This window comes from Notolepis coatsorum, assembly GCF_963971535.1.
Source record: "Notolepis coatsorum genome assembly, chromosome: 9".
In the NCBI taxonomy this organism is placed as follows: domain Eukaryota; kingdom Metazoa; phylum Chordata; class Actinopteri; order Aulopiformes; family Paralepididae; genus Notolepis; species Notolepis coatsorum.
The window spans coordinates 39480200-39502725 of NC_140173.1; the positions used below are offsets into that span (position 1 = coordinate 39480200).

The 22526-nt window shown below is 43.6% G+C and overlaps 2 protein-coding genes across 2 annotated transcripts in view; one reads left to right on the forward strand and one right to left on the reverse strand.

Annotated features, from left to right (window-relative positions):
* cdh23 (cadherin-related 23) overlaps positions 1-22526 on the forward strand; it is a gene marked incomplete at both ends in the record, with an annotated part of 775072 nt that overhangs the window by 668043 nt on the left and 84503 nt on the right. Inside the window, 1 exon segment of the mRNA XM_084321844.1 lies at positions 1819-2046. Within this exon segment, the coding sequence (XP_084177970.1) occupies positions 1819-2046 (228 nt within the window).
* vsir (V-set immunoregulatory receptor) overlaps positions 17852-22526 on the reverse strand; it is a 46264-nt gene continuing 41589 nt past the window's right edge. The window contains exon 8 of the mRNA XM_084322199.1: positions 17852-20991. Coding sequence (XP_084178325.1) covers positions 20954-20991 — 38 coding nt within the window. The 3' untranslated portion in view covers positions 17852-20953. The remainder of the gene's footprint in view (positions 20992-22526) is intronic.

The window sequence follows — 22526 nt, forward strand, 5'->3', positions numbered from 1 at the left end:
AGGTGTCTGTCTGTTAGGCCCCCAGGTGCTGTATGTGGCTGCTCCTAATTCGTTGTTATGGGTCACATGCAGAGGATACATAATAAAGCATAACATGTATCCTGACGTTGTTGCATGTTCCAGAAAGTTTGGGGGGTTTAGGGTTAATAAAGTATAATATAATAATAATAATAATTTAGGACCTGCTCCGAGGTCACCATTTGGCACACATGCGAACCATGCATACAATGCGTATCTGCGATTAACCCATCCCGTGTTGCATGTTCCAGAACGTTGGCAGGGTTAGGGTTAATAAAGTATAACTTGTTGCGTGTTCCAGAACGTTGGCGGGTTAGGGTTAATAAAGTATAACTTGTTGCGCGTTCCAGAACGTTGCCGTGGTTAGGGTTAATAAAGTATCACTTGTTGCGTGTTCCAGAACGTTGGCGGGGTTAGGGTTAATAAAGTATAACCTGTTGCGTGTTCCAGAACGTTGGCGGGGTTAGGGTTAATAAAGTATAACGTGTTGCGTGTTCCAGAACGTTGGCGGGGTTAGGGTCAATAAAGTATAACGTGTTGCGTGTTCCAGAACGTTGGCGGGGTTAGGGTTAATAAAGTATAACCTGTTGCGTGTTCCAGAACGTTGGCGGGGTTAGGGTTAATAAAGTATAACCTGTTGCGTGTTCCAGAACGTTGGCGGGGTTAGGGTTAATAAAGTATAACTTGTTGCGTGTTCCAGAACATTGGCGGGGTTAGGGTTAATAAAGTATAACTTGTTGCGTGTTCCAGAATGTTGGCGGGGTTAGGGTTAATAAAGTATAACTTGTTGCGTGTTCCAGAACGTTGGCGGGGTTAGGGTTAATAAAGTATAACTTGTTGCGTGTTCCAGAACGTTGGCGGGGTTAGGGTTAATAAAGTATAACTTGTTGCGTGTTCCAGAACGTTGGCGGGGTTAGGGTTAATAAAGTATAACTTGTTGCGTGTTCCAGAACATTGGCGGGGTTAGGGTTAATAAAGTATAACCTGTTGCGTGTTCCAGAACGTTGGCGGGGTTAGGGTTAATAAAGTATAACCTGTTGCGTGTTCCAGAACGTTGGCGGGGTTAGGGTTAATAAAGTATAACTTGTTGCGTGTTCCAGAACGTTGGCGGGGTTAGGGTTAATAAAGTATAACCTGTTGCGTGTTCCATAACGTTGGCGGGGTTAGGGTTAATAAAGTATAACTTGTTGCGTGTTCCAGAACGTTGGCGGGGTTAGGGTTAATAAAGTATAACCTGTTGCGTGTTCCAGAACGTTGGCGGGGTTAGGGTTAATAAAGTATAACTTGTTGCGTGTTCCAGAACGTTGGCAGGGTTAGGGTTAATAAAGTATAACCTGTTGCGTGTTCCAGAACGTTGGCGGGGTTAGGGTTAATAAAGTATAACTTGTTGCGTGTTCCAGAACGTTGGCGGGGTTAGGGTTAATAAAGTATAACTTGTTGCGTGTTCCAGAACGTTGGCGGGGTTAGGGTTAATAAAGTATAACCTGTTGCATGTTCCAGAACGTTGGCGGGGTTAGGGTTAATAAAGTATAACCTGTTGCGTGTTCCAGAATGTTGGCGGGGTTAGGGTTAATACAGTATAACTTGTTGCGTGTTCCAGAACGTTGGCGGGGTTAGGGTTAATACAGTATAACTTGTTGCGTGTTCCAGAACGTTGGCGGGGTTAGGGTTAATAAAGTATAACTTGTTGCGTGTTCCAGAACGTTGGCGGGGTTAGGGTTAATAAAGTATAACTTGTTGCGTGTTCCAGAACGTTGGCGGGGTTAGGGTTAATAAAGTATAACTTGTTGCGTGTTCCAGAACGTTGGCGGGGGCACGTCGGTGCTGCGTGTGGTCGCTACGGACCGGGACATCGGCCCCAACGCCATGTTGTTCTACTACATCACTGTGGGAAACCAGGACCTGACCTTCCGTATGGACCGCATGACGGGGGAGATGGTGACGCGGCCCGCCCCTCCTGACAGAGAGAGACAACAGCAGTACACCCTGACCATCACCGTGGAGGACGACGGCACGCCACCTCGATCGGTATCTATCTATCTATCTATCTATCTATCTATCTATCTATCTATCTATCTATCTATCTATCTATCTATCTATCTATCTATCTATCTATCTATCTATCTATCTATCTATCTATCTATCTATCTATCTATCTATCTATCTATCGATCAGTGGAGGTTTCTCTATGGCAACACGTGAAACACAAATTCACTCATAATTCACAATTATTATTAATTTACATATATATATATATATATATATATTTTTTTTTTAATTATTATTATTGTTTGTATTAGAAATGTAAAAAAAATCCAGTGAATTTTTTTTTCTTCAAAAATTTCCAAAATGTACAGCTCTGAGCAGGCCTGCACTGCAATAATGACTGCAGTGAATATTCATGCAGATGGCTGCACAGGTTGACCCAGGATTAAATAAATAATAAATAATAGCCAATCAAAATAGGCTATTAACGTCATCTAAGCATGGTCCGTGCAGTTAAACTCTTGCCATTGAATGGGGGATTGAATGATTGACAGCCTTGTGATCCAATCAGATAATGGTTTCTCTTCTGCTGCTCTGCGGCTCTGCAGTTCGAATTATTGACAGCCTTGTGGTCCAATCAGAGAATGGTTTCTCTTCTGCTGTACTGCGGCTCTGCAGCTTGTTTACAAAATCATTTTTATCTCAGTTTAAGCTAACTTGTTGGAGCTAACGTAGCTAAAGGGCTACCACCGCAGCTACCAGGCCCAGGGTGGAGTGTTTTGTTATTGTTCATGAACTTATTGTGCATCGTTTGATGATATATATATACACCTGCGATAAAAGCTAAACCTGACAACAACGTCATCGCCTCGCGGGCCCTTTGAATTCTCTAGTACTGTAGATAGCGTTGCAATGGAGGAAGGAGATATTGTCGACTAGCTTGCTTGCTAGCTAACGTTATGTTGTAACGTTATGCAAGTCTTGTGAATGTCTAAACAAATGGCATTGTTTGATTGATTGATTGAAAACTTTATTAATGACGCAATGAAGCATATAGCACTAGTTAGAGGGGAAATTCGGATTCCTCTCTCGGATTCATTCATTGAGCAGAACTGCAATTCGCTCAGCTGCAGAAACGTTGAGGAGACAATACCCACAGGACTTGGAGGAGAACTTTGTTTCACTGTCTGACTTGTCTACACATTTGGAGCAAGGCGTGTCAGCTGCAACAATGGTGAGTAACCGAATAACCGTTCATAAGTGATGCCGCTGTGTGTGTGTGTGTGTGTGGAGCCAAACTATATGTTCTGCCGTGAATTGAATGACATGGTCTGCTTGGTTTGATCGGGCCGCCGAGCCACTGTATACTGTACATGGTCTGCTTGGTTTGATCAAGCCGCCGAGCCACTGTATACTGTACATGGTCTGCTTGGTTTGATCAAGCCGCCGAGCCACTGTATACTGTACATGGTCTGCTTGGTTTGATCGGGCCGCCGAGCCACTGTATACTGTACATGGTCTGCTTGGTTTGATCAGGCCGCCGAGCCACTGTATACTGTACATGGTCTGCTTGGTTTGATCGGGCTGCCGAGCCACTGTATACTGTACATCAGGGCTATTCAACTGGCGGCCCGCGGGCCAGATCCGGCCCGCGGGATGATTCTGACCGGCCCGCCAAAGATTACATGATAATAAAAAATAAAAATAAAAATAAATAAAAAAAAAATTATTTTTTAATATTTTTTTTCTTTTTTTTTTTTTACTTTTTTCTTTTCATGTCAACGTTAACACGCACAATTGAGCCAAAAGTCACTCAATTAATGATAGATTTCATTGATAAATTGAGGGAAAACTTTGCAAGTCGATTTGATGAATTTGACATGTCCAGAGAATTGATGCATTTTGTGAGCAACCCATTTGCCAATGTAGCTGCTATTTCCACAAAAGGACAAGAGTTCCTTGCATCACTTCACATTGATGAAGGTCTCCTGCAACTTGAAATAATTGACATGCAAGCATCATCTGCTCTGAAGCAGGCACTTGAGAATGAATCCACCACAACATTTTGGATAAAGTGTATTCATGTCAAGACATTCCCCAAAATAAAAACACTGGCAATATCTGTGCTAACAATGTTTGGCTCAACATACACCTGTGAATCCAGTTTCTCTCACATGAATGCCATTAAAACAAGCAACGTGCCTCCTTGACAAATGAGCATTTGCATCACTGTTTGCGGGTAGCCCTCTCTTCCTATGAACCCTCTTTCTCTGCCATTGCCCAGTCAAAGAAGTGCAATCGCTCTCATTAGATGTGTGTATGTAGGCTAGGCCTGTCTGCCCCCCACCCCCCTGATGTTTGAGAGTTAAGAGTGGACAATAAGTGCTAATAAGATGCTGTGATTTGCTGTTGTTGCACAGACATGAAGCACTTTTTCATAATCTCAGCTGCACTATAAATGTGTTTTTTGTTCAAGTGTTGATGTTAGAATGTTCAGATGCACATCATGCACTTGTTTGTTTTTTATTTTATTTTTATATTGAAATGTTGAAGAGGAGATGTTGCAGTTGTTGCACAGTCATAAATGAAGCACTTTCTGCAGGAGATGTTGCAGATGTGGCACATAAATGAAGCACTTTTTTTTAAAAGTATACTACTTTTGCAATGTAGTTAAATAAAAGTTGTGAAAATGTGGTTGCGTGTTGTGTCAAGTGTACATATATTCATAGCACGGGGAGGCGCCGTGGCAGTCCGGCCCCTGGCCCCTTGGGTTTCTGACAATGTGGCCCCCTGAACAATTTAGTTGAATAGCCCTGCTGTACATGGTCTGCTTGGTTTGATCAGGGGCCGCCGAGCCACTGTATACTGTACATGGTCTGCTTGATTTGATCGGGCCTCTGAGCCACTGTATACTGTACATGATCTGCTTGATTTGATCGGGCCTCTGAGCCACTGTATACTGTACATGGTCTGCTTGGTTTGATCGGGGGCCGCCGAGCCACTGTATACTGTACATCAGGGGTGTCAAACTCATTTTCACAGAGGGCCACATCAGCATTATGGTTGCCCTCAAAGGGCCAAAGACCGTATAAATGTTAATGTAATGTAAAATAAATGTAGCTACACATTTACATATTGTTAAACATGGTGTTTCTGTATTTATTACTTATTCAAGTTATACATATTGCATATTAATTTGCATAAATGTAAAAATATATGTTAGCTTATGTTATTTTAACAAATAATTTTAGTTTATCAGAACCCCATATTACTCCACCAATCAATGATCAAACCATTCAAGTAAATAACAAAGAAGAATATCATCAAATACAAGCTATGACATTAAGTTTGTTCAAAACCTTTTTGTCACAGTCAAGAGGGGCAGAACTAACAACTGTGAGCTGCAAAGAACACGTGGGACAGATGTAGCAGATGTTACAAAAACAAATGGCTGCACACAACCTTGCAGAGGCCATAGATCCAACTAATGGAAGAAAGTTTAATTAACTTTAATTAACAGATTGCAGAATGGGTACAGTACAGTACAGCTCAATACACACAATTGTTAAGGGGATGCAGACCAGAGAAAGACTTTCGACTTGTTTACATCAGGGTCCCCCATTTTCAATTCGTAATGAAATTGCTATTATGTGTCTGCATGAACACACAACTGTAACTGTACTCAAAAATAACAAAATAAGGCTTGTCTCAGTTCACAACTATATTGGTCAAGTTTTGGGTGGGACTTGTTTGCGTCCCTACAGCTTCTTATTCAATTGAGCGAGATGCTCGGTTATGTCACACAGCCAGTTTGCATCTGACAGTTCAGACAATATATCTTCAACCCTTTGTTACCTATTCCGCCTGGATCTTTTTTGTATTTTGGGCTGTAAAATTGTCAAAGAATGTCTGAGGAGTAAGTGCTTTTGGCTTTTTTCCTTTGTTACCTCAGATGTTCAACATACATGTATGTGTAAGAATGTGTAATAACTAATGCTGTCAAAGTTAAAGCTTTATTAACGCATTAACCCACAATTATTTTAACACTGCTATTTTTTAACCCAATATTAATGTAAAAAAAAAAAAAAAAAAAAAATTTTTTTTTTTTTACCTGAGCTCTTGGGGGGCCACATCAAATGACGTGGCGGGCCGGATTTGGCCCGCGGGCCGTGAGTTTGACACCTATGCTGTACATGGTCTGCTTGGTTTGATCGGGCCGCCGAGCCACTGTATACTGTACATGGTCTGCTTGGTTTGATTTAGGGGAGTGGTCTGCCCTGCGGGGGGGCCCCAACATATTGCGCAACGCCACTGCATACCATTGACTCAGAATGGTCTGTTTTATTGAAATCGTCACAGCAGTATAGTTTGTTTATACTTCAGAAGTATGATATTTAAACATGGTCCCCAAAATGAATGGAAGCGAATGGGGAGCCTGACACCTGGGAGGAATGGAGGTGTTGCAGCGTTGGGGATGTTTAAAAAATATAATTGAATATATAATATAATAATTTGTGCTTCACCTAAAAATTTGGTCAGCAGCCTCCACTGCTATCTATCTATCTATCTATCTATCTATCTATCTATCTATCTATCTATCTATCTATCTATCTATCTATCTATCTATCTATCTATCTATCTATCTATCTATCTATCTATCTATCTATCTATCTATCTATCCATCTATCCATCTATCCATCTATCCATCTATCCATCTATCCATCTATCTCTCGCTCTCTCTCTCTCTCTCTCTCTCTCTCTCTCTCTCTCTCTCTCTCTCTCTCTCTCTCTCTCTCTCTCTCTCTCTCTCTATATATATATATATATATATATATATTGACCAGCTGTCCTCACACTGGTGCTGTCTTGGAGGTTCCTGGCAGTTCCAAGATGTTCCAGGAGGTTCCTGGGGGGTATGCAGAATGTAGGCTACCTACGGGATATGGATTTCTGGATTAAATCATATATAACACCAAGTATATGATCACATGGGGGTCCTTGGCATGTAAAGGTTTGAGAACTGCTCATCTAGACACATCCGCCAAAAACGTATTTTCGTTGAACTGTACTTGTGATTTATAATGACAATAAATTCTAATCTAATCTCTGGCATCACATTCTCATCTGTCACTACACCCCCCCCCTGATGCCCAGCTGGTGTACTGCAAGCGCCTGTAATGACCTGACATGTCGTGTTGACATGGTTGATTCTCTACATTTGCTTGGTCCAGGGAGCATTTGATCATCTACCTGTGTTGGACTATAGTGAAGTACATTAGGATGATAGTGAAGTACATTAGGATGATAATGAAGTACATTAGGATGATAATGAAGTACATTAGGATGATAGTGAAGTACATTAGGATGATAATGAAGTACATTAGGATGATAATGAAGTACATTAGGATGATAGTCAAGTACATTATGATGATAGACAAGTACATTAGGATGATAATGAAGTACATTAGGATGATAATGAAGTACATTAGGATGATAGTCAAGTACATTAGGATGATAATGAAGTACATACAGTGATTATGATACATGGTTGGCTATAGGCCTACATACATATTATGTCTCACCTATTCAGAGATCCAGTGCAGATCAGACCTCTATCTTTATTTGTATTAAGGCTGTCAATCTATAAAAATATTTAATCTGATTAATCGCATGAATGACCATAGTTAATCGTGATTAATCGCAAATGAATCGCATATTTTGTATCTGTTCTAAATCTACCTTAAACGGATCTTTTTCAAGTTTTAATACTCTTATCAACATGAGAGTTGACAAATGCAACACATGCATGTTTATTTATTGCCACAATGATAAATACTGTCCAGAATCTTCAAGTAACTAAGATGTGCAAACTGCATTGTAATATTTTTTTTATAAAAAGCCCAACAAAAAAATAGCAGATGGGCATACCAATTTACTAACTGTAACATTACATAGTAATGATTACTAACACAGTAGTGTGTTGAACTTTACACTTGAACTATTCATCCCCATTTTTTTTGTTTAAGCAGCCATTTAACACAAAGGGATGACCCTCATCCTCATGCATTGCAAATTTGCATCAAATTCCAAACAGAGTGATGCACAAAATAACTTAAAAGAAATTAATTAAATTGAATGAAGTGTGCATGAAATAATAGGGGAAGGAAAAGGTTAGGAACTTGTTACATTCACACACACAAGGGCTAAGGACTCACCCCCCCCCCCCCCCGCCCTCCCCCTCTCTCTCACACACACACACACACACACACACACACACACACACACACACACACACACACACACACACACACACACACACACACACACACACACACACACACACACACACACACACACACACACACTACCCTGCCTGTACATCTCCTCTCCCTCTCTTGTGCTGCTATGAAACCAATATCCGTCTTATCTAAGTCTTAGGTGAGTACTTAGACCTCTACACTACCCAGCCGCATCACTATGCTTTCTAATGTTGAACTTCCTTTAGACTCCATTACCTACCAGAGGTTGGAACTATGTAATGTTGAACTTCCTTTAGAATCTATTACCTACCAGAGGTTGGAACTATGTAATGTTGAACTTCCTTTAGAATCTATTACCTACCAGAGGTTGGAACTATGTAATGTTGAACTTCCTTTAGAATCGATTACCTACCAGAGGTTGGAACTATGTAATGTTGAACTTCCTTTAGAATCTATTACCTACCAGAGGTTGGAACTATGTAATGTTGAACTTCCTTTAGAATCTATTACCTACCAGAGGTTGGAACTATGTAATGTTGAACTTCCTTTAGAATCTATTACCTACCAGAGGTTGGAACTATGTAATGTTGAACTTCCTTTAGAATCTATTACCTACCAGAGGTTGGAACTATGTAATGTTGAACTTCCTTTAGTTTGATCTTCTAGACGCGCCGATGGGGTGAATGGGGACAGGAGTTGTTGTCGGTACGGTACGTCTCGTGTTATGAACTATGATGACCCTGGCTCGGCTGTTACCATGCCTCTGGGACTATCTACTGAGTCTATCTGCTCCCATCACAGGCATTAGTACAGTTCACCGTGACACTTCATAACACAGCCCACGTTCTACAGTGTAATTATTACCCATAACTTACTGTGTAACTTCCTCGTATGAATCCTTACATATTATAAAATATTTACTTGTTTAAAATATATCCTGCTCTACCTACATTTAAGGACCAGTAGGAGCCGGTAAATGTTTAATACGTACAGATCCACACAAAGTTACACTATAAGTTCTGGGTAATTACTAATTACACTGTACAATGTGGGCTGTTTTAAGAAGTGTTACCTAATTTACATGGTATATTGAACCCACTAGTTCATACTCCTGTAGCAACTTTATGAGTCGTGTCTTTATGTTGTTATGAGTGTGTGTGCGTGTGTGCGCGTGTGTGTGTGTGTTGTGTGTGTGTGTGCGCGCGTGTGTGTGTGTGTTGTGTGTGTGTGTGTGTGTGCGTGTGTGTGTGTTGTGTGTGTGTGTGTGTGTGTTGTGTGTTGTGTGTGTTGTGTGTGTTGTGTGTGTGTGTGTGTGTGTGTGTGTGTGTGTGTGCGTGCATGTGTGTGTGTGTGGGGGGGGGCTAATTGAGCGACTAGGCGTCCTCTTCTGCGTAAACAACAGGAAAGCCTGGGTTATATTTTGGGGAAAGAGGAAGTAGAATGTTGATACTTCCTGTTTAGTCAGTACTGTTGAAGGTGCTCTTCACTGCGGAGTGAGTGTGTGCGTGTCTGTGTGCATGTGTGTTGTGTTACCCGTGGTGTAACTACAGTACACTTGTGCTCATGTTAGGCCACAAGGTCCTATTGTGAAAATGTCCTTTTCCTGTGTGTTGCATTGTTTTAACCCCTTAAAAACCTCTTAAACTCAATCAGTGCGAGACCCGAGGATAGTCGGGTATTCTCACCATGCGTTGAGCGCCAGGACCCCCGAAAACCTGAGTATAGTCGGGTTTTCATCGTTATTTCTTTTATTCGATATTTCTATTAATTTCAGGCACACGGACCTCTGGTTACCACAGGGAATCATCCTGAGATCGCCAAAGTGCAATACCGGCCGCATCCTGCTGGGTGGCAGTATCGAGCACCCTTGTATCTTACTCTGTGTTATGTTCAAATCCCTCCGGGCGCAGTTTTCTGGGTCAGGTGAGTCGAGCCGTTCACCGGATCGGATTGAGAAGCGTCAAATGCCCCCGATGCATGTGTTGTGGTGGATTATGTTGGCGACACGATGGACACCAATACTTGGAATCGCGATCAGACAATTGGAATATTCTTTTTGGGGTACCTCCTAGTGAAGGTAAGGACTATATGACATCAATCCTGCTTTGATCCAACCATGATTTCACATCGATCGCAACGTGTGTGTAACGTTACTCCACAACGTATGCCGTTGGTGACGATCAAAGCATCAAAAAACGACCCTGCTATTCCAAATAAGTACAATGTTGTGTTTCTTTTTCGAATGTAGCCAAGAGTATAACCCTATAAAAACAGCAGTCAAAGTGTATATTTTCAGCACTACGATTGTTTACCAATGATTTAAAAATCTCATTGCATTGCACCGGAAACACGAGGACAGGAAGCCGTCGTGAAATCGTTGTAGTCATATTGTAGTCTTTTAGTCTTATTAACTAAAAGATTTTAACAAAATAAAAAGCAGCAGCACTATTGGATAACTGAGTCATGTTTGCTATGTATTTATTTCTTTAGGGGAGTAGGACATTTGTTTCACAGTTTTAGCATGATGTTTTATAGATGGCTAGGTTAAACACAGGTTTTTGTTTTTAAGGGGGGGGGGGGTTTGATTTGATTGGAGTTTATTTCAAATATGCAACACAACAAACAAACATCAAGTACAGATTTTTTTTTTTATAATAATCTAAAAGAACCGATAATGGCGCTTTTCCACTGCATGGTACCTACTCTACTCTACTCTACTCTACTCGGTATTTTCGGTTTTCCATTACCAAAGTACCTGGTACCAGGCTGGTACCAGGTACTTTTTCGGTACTTTTTTAGTCCCTGCTCGAGTCTGGTTCCAAGCGCGAGCCAAGCGGGTAGAACTGGTACTATAAAAGTCACGTGAAACACTGCAGACCACTGATTGGTCAGAAGAGAGACGCGTCACTAGTTGGAGAGTCTGAACTGGTCTGAACGAAAACAGAACGCCGGCGCCGCCATCTTTAATGTCTCGCATAGGATTTCATTATGGTTGCAGCAGGCACAAGTTCAATAAACAAACGATACAGTCACTGTGTATTCTGCCTCATTTATTGATTAAACAAAACCGACATCAACACAATTTGCCACCGAGCAGAGAGTTTAGTCTCGCAAAAAGATCGCTGACTTGTTAAGGCTTAAGCTCCACAACGGTGGAAGGAATGTTCTGTTGTGCTAGCATTTTAGCATGGCTATCGTACATAGCGGGATCAATATAACTCGCTATTGATTGTTTGTATGAGTAACGTTAATGCTAGTAGAATAGACACAACGCGAGGTAATCACCATCCATTTTAAACCGGTTATTACCTAATGCTAACGTTAGCAAATAGACGCGACTGGTAACGTTACAGCGTTGTTGTTAGCCTAATGCTAACGTTAACGTTAGCATATATAGACAGCCTAGCTGACGTTAACGCTTGTAGAATAGACACAATGAGGGGTAACGTTAGCGTTAGCAGAATAGACACAACGAGAGTCTCGTTAATGTTGTTATTGATTGATTGAAAACTGTTTTACTCTGGCTTGCCAAGCTCATAGCCCCTTTCGTGACTGTGATGCACCGAGTGAATCCACAGTCACTTGCTCCTTAATAGGAAACCAACCTAGATTTACCATGAAGGACTGGTTCTGGCCGAACCGTTCGTTATACAAGTATCACAGAGACATTTCAAAGGTACTCACAGTTGCACGAGGATTTCGGACAGAGATACGGGATGGTTTGAAAGCTCGGCGTTGCTAATAAACATTTTAAATATTTTTTATAAACTGCTCAACACTGCATTATTTCCGGCGTTGGCTGCCTGGTGTGATCACAGCGCACGCGCATCATGCACCCAACGCCGGAAATAATGCCGTTTTGAGCAGTTTATAAAAAATATTTAAAATGTTTATTAGCAACGCCGAGCTTTCAAACCATCCCGTATCTCTGTCCGAAACCCTCGTGCAACTGTGAGTACATTTGAAATGTCTCTGTGATACTTGTATAACGAACAGTTCGGCCAGAACCAGTCCTTCAGGGTAAATCTAGGTTGGTTTCCTATTGAGGATCAAGTGACTGTGGATTCACTCGGTGAGCTCTCATGCTGATCACCAGCAGCCCCGCCTCCCCACACGGAGACAAACTGAGTACTTTATTTTAGTACCTGCAGTGGAAAAGCAACATGGTACCAGGTACCTAAAGCGAGTAGAGTAGAGTAGAGTAGAGTCGAGTAGGTACTATGCAGTGGAAAAGCGCCATAAGAGTATTGATAAAGTACCGAACCGTTAAGCAGTATCGATAAGAGTACATTTACATTTAGTCATTTAGCTGACGCTTTTATCCAAAGCGACTTACAAGTTCTGTACGACAAGTCATCAGGAAGGGCACAACTCTATCAGTTGAGTAACAATGTTCATCAAAGTCTTGAGTGCTACAGTGTAGGTTAGTTTATTAGGACAAGTGCATGACAGTGAGGTTAGTTAGGGTTAGATCTTTTTTTTTTTTTCTTAGATAATGGTTGAAGAAGTGCGTCTTTAGTCGACGGCGAAAGATTGGACGGGTTTCAGCTGTCCTAACTGGGGTGGGTGTTATGTACTAGAGGCCTGATCACTCCTGTGTCACCGGGCATGCAGGTGAGGCCTGCCAATTAGCCAATTAGTGCTGATTGGTTACCTGCTGGGGAGCTTTAAAGGCAGACCTAGTAACACACATGCACTGTCTGTGCTTAGAGAAAGAGCTGTTAGGTTCTTCAGTCCTTGTCCGTTGGTTTACCTTAGTACTTTAGTTTACATTTACATTAATAGTTCCTTGGTTTAGTAGCATTTTGAGTTAGAGCACAGGGTTTTTGGTGTTGGTTACACATAGGTTGCGTACCCATGAGCCAGGGTCGTAACAGTTGGGCGCTCGTCCGGGATCTTTTTACCCCTAGAACTTTGTTTGGTGGTTTTTTTTTTGTGTTGCACGGGGTGTCATCGTATTATGGTTTGGGTGGTGTTCGTTACATATGGTGTAACGTGGGGGCTGAGCCATTTCATCAAACAGGTGAGTATGCCGTATTTGTTTGTAATTTGATGTGACTACTTATGCTGTTAAAATATATAGTTTAGTGCGCACCACATGTAGATAGGGACATTATTTTCAGGTTGTTGGTTAGCGTCCTGTGCACCACGTACTCCTGGGGCGGTCAATGAAATGATTGGTATATGATCTTTGACTGGTAGCAGGTGTGGTTGAAGAAAGTTAGGTCTACAGGGCATTAGTTTAAGGGTAGGTAGATTAGGGCGGCTAGAAAACACAGGTAGTGTGGTAGGGCTTGATTTAGTGTTTCTTAGGGTAGACATGTGGTGGGCCGGTTTTTTCTGCAGTTTAGACGTAGAAGCATATGTAGTCATATCAGGTTAGAAGGCGCACCTGTTTGGAATTGTTTGTTGGATTTATTTTGTTTGTTTGAGTGTTTGGTGAGCATACCTGGTAGCACCTAACACCCTGAGTGTATGACACGTCTATTTGGGGTGGGTGTGTTTTTTTTTAGTTTTTTTTTTGCGTCCTTGAAATGTGCACTCCGTAGCACACATTGCCACCCCGTCCCTTTATGGTTATTATTAGTGGCTTTGGCATTCTGTATGGTTCTTCAGTGGTTCTTTAGTGTTTCTTTGGTGGCTCTTTAGGTGGATTGTGTGTGTACTAGGGTGCTTTTGGCAGCTTTTTGGTGACTCTAAAGTGAACGGGTTGTGGCGCTGGTGCAGAAAAGATGGCTTCCGTTAGGGATTTTGTGGATCACCCTTCACATGACATGTTGGAGAGGTTTTCAAAAGAACAGCTTCTCGAGCTTGCTGTGCAATACAAGGTCGAGCTTACTCCCAGTGAGAAACGTTTGAAACCATCTGCCTTGGGTGCTTTGAGGGTTTTGCTCATTAGGGAACAGGTGCTTGAGGAGAGGGTGGAGGAGCCTCATTCGTCTGGCGCATCTCCGCTATTACCTGGTGTAGAGGGTGACTGGAGGATAAGGGAGTTGGAGTTTAAGGAAAGGCAGCTACAGCACGAGCGTGAGGAGAGGAGAGAGGAGCGTGAGTTTAAGGAGAAACAGATGTTGTTGGAGCACGAGCGTGTACAGAAGGAGCTTGAATATAAGCATGCTGCCTTGCAGGCGGGTGCTCTGCATCCAGAGTCACGTTCCGGTTTTGATGTAGGCAGGAATATTAGGATGGTGCCACCATTTTTTGAGAAAGACGTGGAAAGATATTTTCCCCTTTTTGAACGGGTGGCAACCACATTGAAGTGGCCTGATACCGTCTGGACACTGCTGCTGCAATGTGTTTTAGTTGGTAGGGCACAAGAAGCCTACACTGCTCTGTCCCTTGAACAAAGCGCTGATTATGAGCTGGTTAAAGCTTCCATTTTGAGGGCTTATGAGTTGGTCCCTGAGGCCTATCGTCAGCGTTTTAGAGGTTATTGCAGGTTGGAGGGGCAGTCTTATGTTGAGTTTGGTAGGGAGAAGGAGAACCTGTTTGACAGGTGGTGCACTTCTCAGAAGGCAGAGTCAAGGGAGCAGCTTAGGCAGTTGATTCTCCTAGAGGATTTAAAAGATGTGTTCCTGATACCGTTTCCACACATCTAAATGAGCGTGGGGTATCGAAGATAGGCGACGCCGCTGTCTTCGCCGATGAGTTTGTGTTGACACACAAGTCCGTGTTTTTGGAGGACTACTGTGTTGAGTCCGGGGATAGGCGTCCTGTTCAGGGGGGCCGTTTCCCAAAACCTGTGTCTGCTGGTCAGTTAACTTCACCTCCTAGGCGGGGTGGGTCTGCTGGTGCATTCCCAGAAGGGATTATCTGTTTTTACTGTAAAGAACCTGGTCATATCGTTGCTGGGTGCCCGGTGCTTGAGCAGAAAAATTTCAGAACCGTGGCTCTGGTAGAAACCATATGCAGGACGCCTATGCCAACGTTAGATGGGGATGGGGAAAGTATCAAACGTGTGGACAAAGAACTCGAGGGTTCCTCAAGGTTTATGATGAATGGATTTGTTTCCCTGACTAATGCACTAGAGTCCAAACAGGCTATAACAATTTGGAGAGATACCGGTGCTTTTCAGTCCCTCATTCTGGAGGGGGTTTTGCCGTTTTCAGAAAACTCTTCTTTGCATTCCGGTGTCGTTGTTCGGGGCTTTGGGGGTGGATTTGTGGATGCACCTTTGCATGAGGTCACGCTCAATTCTCCCTTAGTATCAGGCAATGTTGTTGTGGGGGTATGTTCTCACATTCCCATAAAGGGGGTGTCCTTCATTCTAGGGAATGATTTGGCTGGTGACAAAGTGTTGGCTACTCCGGTTGTAACTCCCATTCCTGTGGTTTCTGAGGTCTCTAATGAGCTGGCACAGAAACATCCAGGAGTGTTTCCTGTGTGTGCTGTGGCACGAGAAATGTCAAAGGACAAAAGTGATGTTGTTGATACTTCGACTTGGGACATTACACTTAGTGACACATTCTTTGTTGAGTTAAAATGTGTACCTGTTGAGAATTTTGGAAAGCACACTGTGGATGTACCTCTGCATAATGATTCTCTTGATTGTGGTTTTGTGTTAGGCCCGGTGGTGAAACCAGAGTTGACAGGCGTGCCGGAGAAGCATGTGACAGGAGATGATATGGCAGCGCAGTGTCTCAAGGTCTTCCCAGCCTGTACGGTGGCTGAGGCCACGAACGAATTGGAGGATGAGTGTGGGAAGGATGCTATGAGAGGTGCTGTTGTTTCATGTGACACCGTTCTAGTTGGAGAGGCTACTAAGCTTGACTTAGGCTGCCAGCCTTCCCACAATAGCTCTATTGTCCCTAATGTTTCACTTGTGGGCAGGGATGGTTCCAGTATGTCAGTTGATGATTCTGACATTGATCCACATGTCCACACTGATTCTCTGCCATGCACTAGGTGTGATGGTCAACCTAGTTACCTGTGTCCTGTGGAGCAGGAGCCGCCTTCGCGATCTGGTCTGTTGAGTGGCAGCCATTTTGATTTTGATCAGGACAAAGTTATTTTGGGTGACGCCATTTTAGATGGTGTTCCAGACGTTATTGTGACTGTCGTACTGCCATGTTCCCGGTACACTGGGGCTGTACCTGAGGCGGTACAGCCTACTCTGGATGTTCACGGTGTGCAGTATCCTGAACTGCCAGTGCCAGGTGGGATGGATATGGGTGCGGTGGTGGTATCAGTGATCTATGGTTTTGTTGTGCTGTGTTCTGTTCTGTTAAGCGCAGTTCTCAGGTTGATTTTGGTTTGCAGTATAATTTTGACAGATCGGTATCGGTGGTCGTGTTCGACAGGGGCCGACCCGGTTCTTGCCTTGAACCATTTTGATGTTTACGTTGGATCCTCCAGTTTACCCCTTGTTGTGTATACAAACCATAACCCTTTGGTTTTTCTTCGCAGCATGGTGAACTCGAACCATCGTTTGATGCGATGGAGTTTGTTCCTCCAGGCGTATAACTTGGATATTCGCCACATCGTGGGAGGGACAACGTGCTAGCAAACGCCCTCTCACGATCATAGTACCGGTGTTTGTGGTACCCATTATCGCTGTTGTGGTAGTGGCCCTGACAACTAAGGGGTCACAGTTGTTTTTTGTTTTGTTTATGGGTTGTTGTGTAGTGGTTGCCTCTTGGGCAACCAGTTTGGTGGGGGAGGTGTTATGTACTAGAGGCCTGATCACTCCTGTGTCACCGGGCATGCAGGTGAGGCCTGCCAATTAGCCAATTAGTGCTGATTGGTTACCTGCTGGGGAGCTTTAAAGGCAGACCTAGTAACACACATGCACTGTCTGTGCTTAGAGAAAGAGCTGTTAGGTTCTTCAGTCCTTGTCCGTTGGTTTACCTTAGTACTTTAGTTTACATTTACATTAATAGTTCCTTGGTTTAGTAGCATTTTGAGTTAGAGCACAGGGTTTTTGGTGTTGGTTACACATAGGTTGCGTACCCATGAGCCAGGGTCGTAACAGTGGGTAGTTCATTCCACCATTGTGGGGCAAGGACTGAGAATAGGCGACTTCTCTTTGATGACCCTCCCGGGTCGTAGTAGTAGTAGTAGTAGTATCGATAGAATCCTAACGATACCCATCCCTAGTCATATTACATGGATACATATTCAAAACATGTAAATCCTGATGCGTACTAATTCCATATTAGTAGAACTTGGTACAACCACTTTGCTGGTACATAATATCAAATGGTTGACATTAAACTGTTATAGTGTAACAGACACAGGCTGACTCAGGCCAGATCCATTTCAGGCTTTGGATGACTGTTAACACAGTGTACAGAATTTGATCATAATAGGATGTGTGAATTTCACTTCCTTACAACGTGTGTGTGTACGTGTGTGTGTGCACGTGCTTGTGTGTGTATGTACACATGTGTGTGTGTGTGTGTATGTGCATGTGTGTGTACGTGCCATCTTGGAGCCGTACAAGCGGAACAGCCTTGCTCTGCGTCGAAGGGCTCCCTGGGTGGACAATGTCCTCCCACTGGACATGTCCTTGTGGGATGATGGCTTTGGAGAGCGGCCAGAGGAAGAGAGACGGATTTAGAACAGATTTAGATGACAGCAGACGTGGGCAAAGGGTGTAAGAGCTTTATTAAAGAAACTATACAAGGGCCATTTTACACGGCAACCCAAAGGCAATCTGCCCGACTAACAGGTGGCGTCCGACAACGTCCTCTGAGTCGCTGAAGAGAAAGGTTTTCAGGGATTACAACAAACTACACGCAGACTTTTAACAGTGTTTTCAGCCGTTTCAGAAGCAACACAAATATATACAGTATATACAGTACATATATATATAAATATGTTTGTGTGTGTGGAGGTAAATGCAGAATGCAAACAGCAGAACAAGGCACAGAAAAAGTGAGGTTTTTGCCACGTTTGCGTGACACATCAACAGGTTTACAGTATCAAACATTAAGTGCACATTTGCACACACACACACACGCACACACACAAGGAACTGCACACTTAAAGCCACCACAAAGAGAATTTTCACCAAAATGCATCACTGTCAGATTGGTCGTGACACCTCGGTGTGATTAGAGTAAAACAAATCAGACCATTGCCAAAACAATCAGTAGCCTAACTCTGCATGATAAGACTGCATTTCCCATAAAACCTGTCACTTCCTGTTGTGCCACTCCCACCCATAGATATATATCACTAGATGGCTTACCCACGCTGCTGGCCAACGGAGACCGACGTTGCCACATGGCGACCATCTTGCGAGGGTGGAGCACGCCCTCTATGTCTATGGTGCATGTACTATTGAAATAACCATAGCTTGCTACATTTCCAACCGTTTGGTTTGTTAAAGACGTCAGACATGTAGTTATCATACTGCATACTTATAATGGTAAAAAAATTAAAGTTTATAAAAGAAAATCTTCCAAGCAAGAATCATAGCCACGTTGTGCAGATCAACACCTTAAAGCAGTAGTCCACCCTCGCAAGATGGCCACCGGTGAAGTACGCGGGAAACTCCGCCTTGAGCCATCTAGTGTTTATATATCTATGCTCCCAACGGCACAGGGTTTGTTTTGATGATGAGAGGAGAGGCCGAACAGCCCTTTGCTAACCGTGAACGTTGAGTTATTTTTGTTGATGAAGTGAGTTTTATTGGTAATGGCTTCCTTTGAACCGTAGAGCCTTCAGCAGAACTCTGTGAATCCAACCTGGTCGCAACAGAACATCAATACAACATGGAGGACGTCAATACAACATGGAGGACGTCAATACAACATGGAGGACGGCAATACAACATGGAGGATATCAATACAACATGGAGGACGTCAATACAACATGGAGGACGGCAATACAACATGGAGGACGTCAATACAACATGGAGGACGTCAATACAACATGGAGGATATCAATACAACATGGAGGACGTCAATACAACATGGAGGACGGCAATACAACATGGAGGACGTCAATACAACATGGAGGACATCAATCCAACATGGAGGACATCAATACAACATGGAGGACATCAATACAACATGGAGGACGTCAATACAACATGGAGGATATCAATACAACATGGAGGACGTCAATACAACATGGAGGACGTCAATACAACATGGAGGACGTCAATACAACATGGAGGATATCAATACAACATGGAGGACGTCAATACAACATGGAGGACGGCAATACAACATGGAGGACGTCAATACAACATGGAGGACGGCAATACAACATGGAGGATATCAATACAACATGGAGGACATCAATACAACATGGAGGACATCAATACAACATGGAGGACATCAATACAACATGGAGGACATCAATACAACATGGAGGATATCAATACAACATGGAGGACGTCAATACAACATGGAGGACGGCAATACAACATGGAGGATATCAATACAACATGTAGGACATCAATCCACCATGGAGGACATCAATACAACATGGAGGACGTCAATACAACATGGAGGACGGCAATACAACATGGAGGATATCAATACAACATGTAGGACATCAATCCACCATGGAGGACATCAATACAACATGGAGGACATCAATACAACATGGAGGACGGCAATACAACATGGAGGATATAAATGGAGTCTTTTCAATTATCTTTCATTCTCTTTTGTCTCAACATATTTCTGCCGTAATCCTGCCAAGGTATGAAGACTGAATGTGCAATGATATTGATGTCAAAACCCTCCTAGTGGTGGCATTGAGTATAACACGCACACGCCGCTACCCGCCACACCGGCTCGCTGTCCTGTAGCGGACCAGCGGGCGTATATGTTTCCGGCGTGGGGGCATGATATCGGGTTGTCCCCCCACCGGATAGATTTATACCTGTGCACCGTGCGACCGTTAACCCTTTCACTGCGACAATACACAGAAGGTTAACCCTTTCACTGCCACACGACAGCCGGTTAACCCTTTCACTGTCACACGACAGCCGGTTAACCCTTTCACTGCCACACGACAGAAGGTTAACCCTTTACTATCACACTACCAAACGTTTAACCCTTTCACTGCGACAATAGACATAAGGTTAACCCTTTCACTCCTACACAACAGCAGGTTAACCCTTTCACTGCCACACTACTTTACTATCACACAACCGACGGTCGGGTTAACCGTTTGGTAGTGTGATAGTAAAGGGTCAACCTTCTGTCGTGTGGCAGTGAAAGGGTTAATGCGTGGCGAGTTACGGTGTGGTTTGGCTTCTTTGCCGTTGAGTTGAGTAAAGAGTGAATGAAGACGCGTGTTGTCGTACAGAACCTCGGCGTGCTGTAATAACCGTGTGCAGTAAAGCCACGCTCTCCAAACCCCTGTTTAGATGTACAAAATGCACAGGCATAAATCCACCTCGTCTGCGAGGACATCCCAAGCGGTGGGCCGAGAGCCCCGGGCACCCGTCGGCGCGTCACACACACACCCTACTGCAACACAGATCCTGACAAGCTAAGGTTCCCCCCTGTGGCCTCTGGAGTGGGTTTTGGTTTTGAAATCAGAAAGGGTCCTTGGTTACTCTGCTGTACACGGAGCTCGTTCGCTCTCTCTCTCTCTCTCTCTCTCTTGGGAGGAGGAGGAGGGTGAGTGACAGTAGGCGTGGTGACAGAGGAGAGGAGAAGGAGAGAACTGCAGGACTGCTTCCGGGTGAGAGGTGAGAGGGAGAAGGTCCCGCCTCCCTGGGGTCACACTGACAGGAAGTCTGGAGACTCGGCGATAGTATCTGGAACAGAGAAGAACAACCTTTACACACACAGTCCTCATACCCCTGCTAGTTACACACACACACACACACACACACACACACACACACACACACACACACACACACACACACACACACACACACACACACACACACCTACACACACACACACACACACACACACACACACACACACACACACACACACACACACACACACACACACACACACACACACACACACACACACACACACACACACACACACACACACACACACACACACACACACAGTCCTCATATCCCTGTATATGTTACATCCCTGTACTGTTACATTTGCAGCACTTTACTGTTACATTTGTAACTTATTTTCGTTGTACTGTACTTGTGCTGTACATTGACAATACATTTTAATTAGGGATGTTCAATATTGGCTTTTTTACCTATACCGATATTGTCCAATTCTTAATTTCCGATACCGATATCAACCGATATCAACCGATACCGATATATGCAGGGTTTCCCCCCCCAAAAAATTTAATAATTTCAGGTCATTAACATTACATATCTCTTGTTGTGGAATTAACAAAACATTATGCATACTTTTGACAAAAAATAAAATCAGAATGTGTTCTTACTTGCTTGCCTGGGTAAATAAAGGTTAAATAAATGTAAAAAAATAATAATAATAAAATAATTGAAAACCGATACCGATATTTTCCGATATCACATTTGAATGCCAATATCGGCCGATAATATCGGACATCCCTCATTTTAATCTAATCTAATCTAAAAACCGATGGCAGCAGTTACCTGATTTCTACTTCAGGTTCACTGTAGGGCTGTCCCCGAAGCCTGTTTTTGGGCTTCGAACTTCGTCAGGGTTTTTCGAACGGACATTCGAACCTTCGTTTTTTATCGAAACTCTGTATCTCACCACTTAACCCTACAGACTGGTCTGAGATCTGGCTCTAAACACAACACTGGAAACTTTTCACAACTAAAGGGTGCTTTGTGGATCCAGTTATGGGAGGGATGGAGGGAGGGATGGAGGGAGAGAGAGGAGAGGAGGGAGGATGGGAGAGGGAGAGAGGGGGGGAGGAGGGAGGGAGAGAGAGGAGAGGGAAGTGAGAGAGAGGAGAGGATGGAGGATGGGAGAGGGAGAGAGGGGGGAGGAGGGAGGGGGAGAGAGGAGAGGAGGATGGGAGAGATGGTGGAGAGAGATATGGGAGAGAAGGGAGGGTGGGATGGAGGGTGGAGAGGAAGGAGAGAGAGGATAGAGGGATAGAGGTGAGATGAGAAGAAGGCGAGAGGGAGAGGGGAAGGAGATAACGGATATAAGGAGGTAGGGAGGATAGATGAGAGGAGAGAGGAGGGAGGAGAGGAGGAAGAGAGGAATGATATAGGGAGGGAGGAGGGAGAGGGAAGGAGAGAAGGAGAGAGGAGAGGGGGAGAGGAGATAGAGGAGAGGAGGAGAGGTGAGGGAGGAGGAGAGGGGTAGATGAGGGAGGAGGAGAGGAGAGGGAGAGATGAGGGAGGAGGAGAGGAGAAGG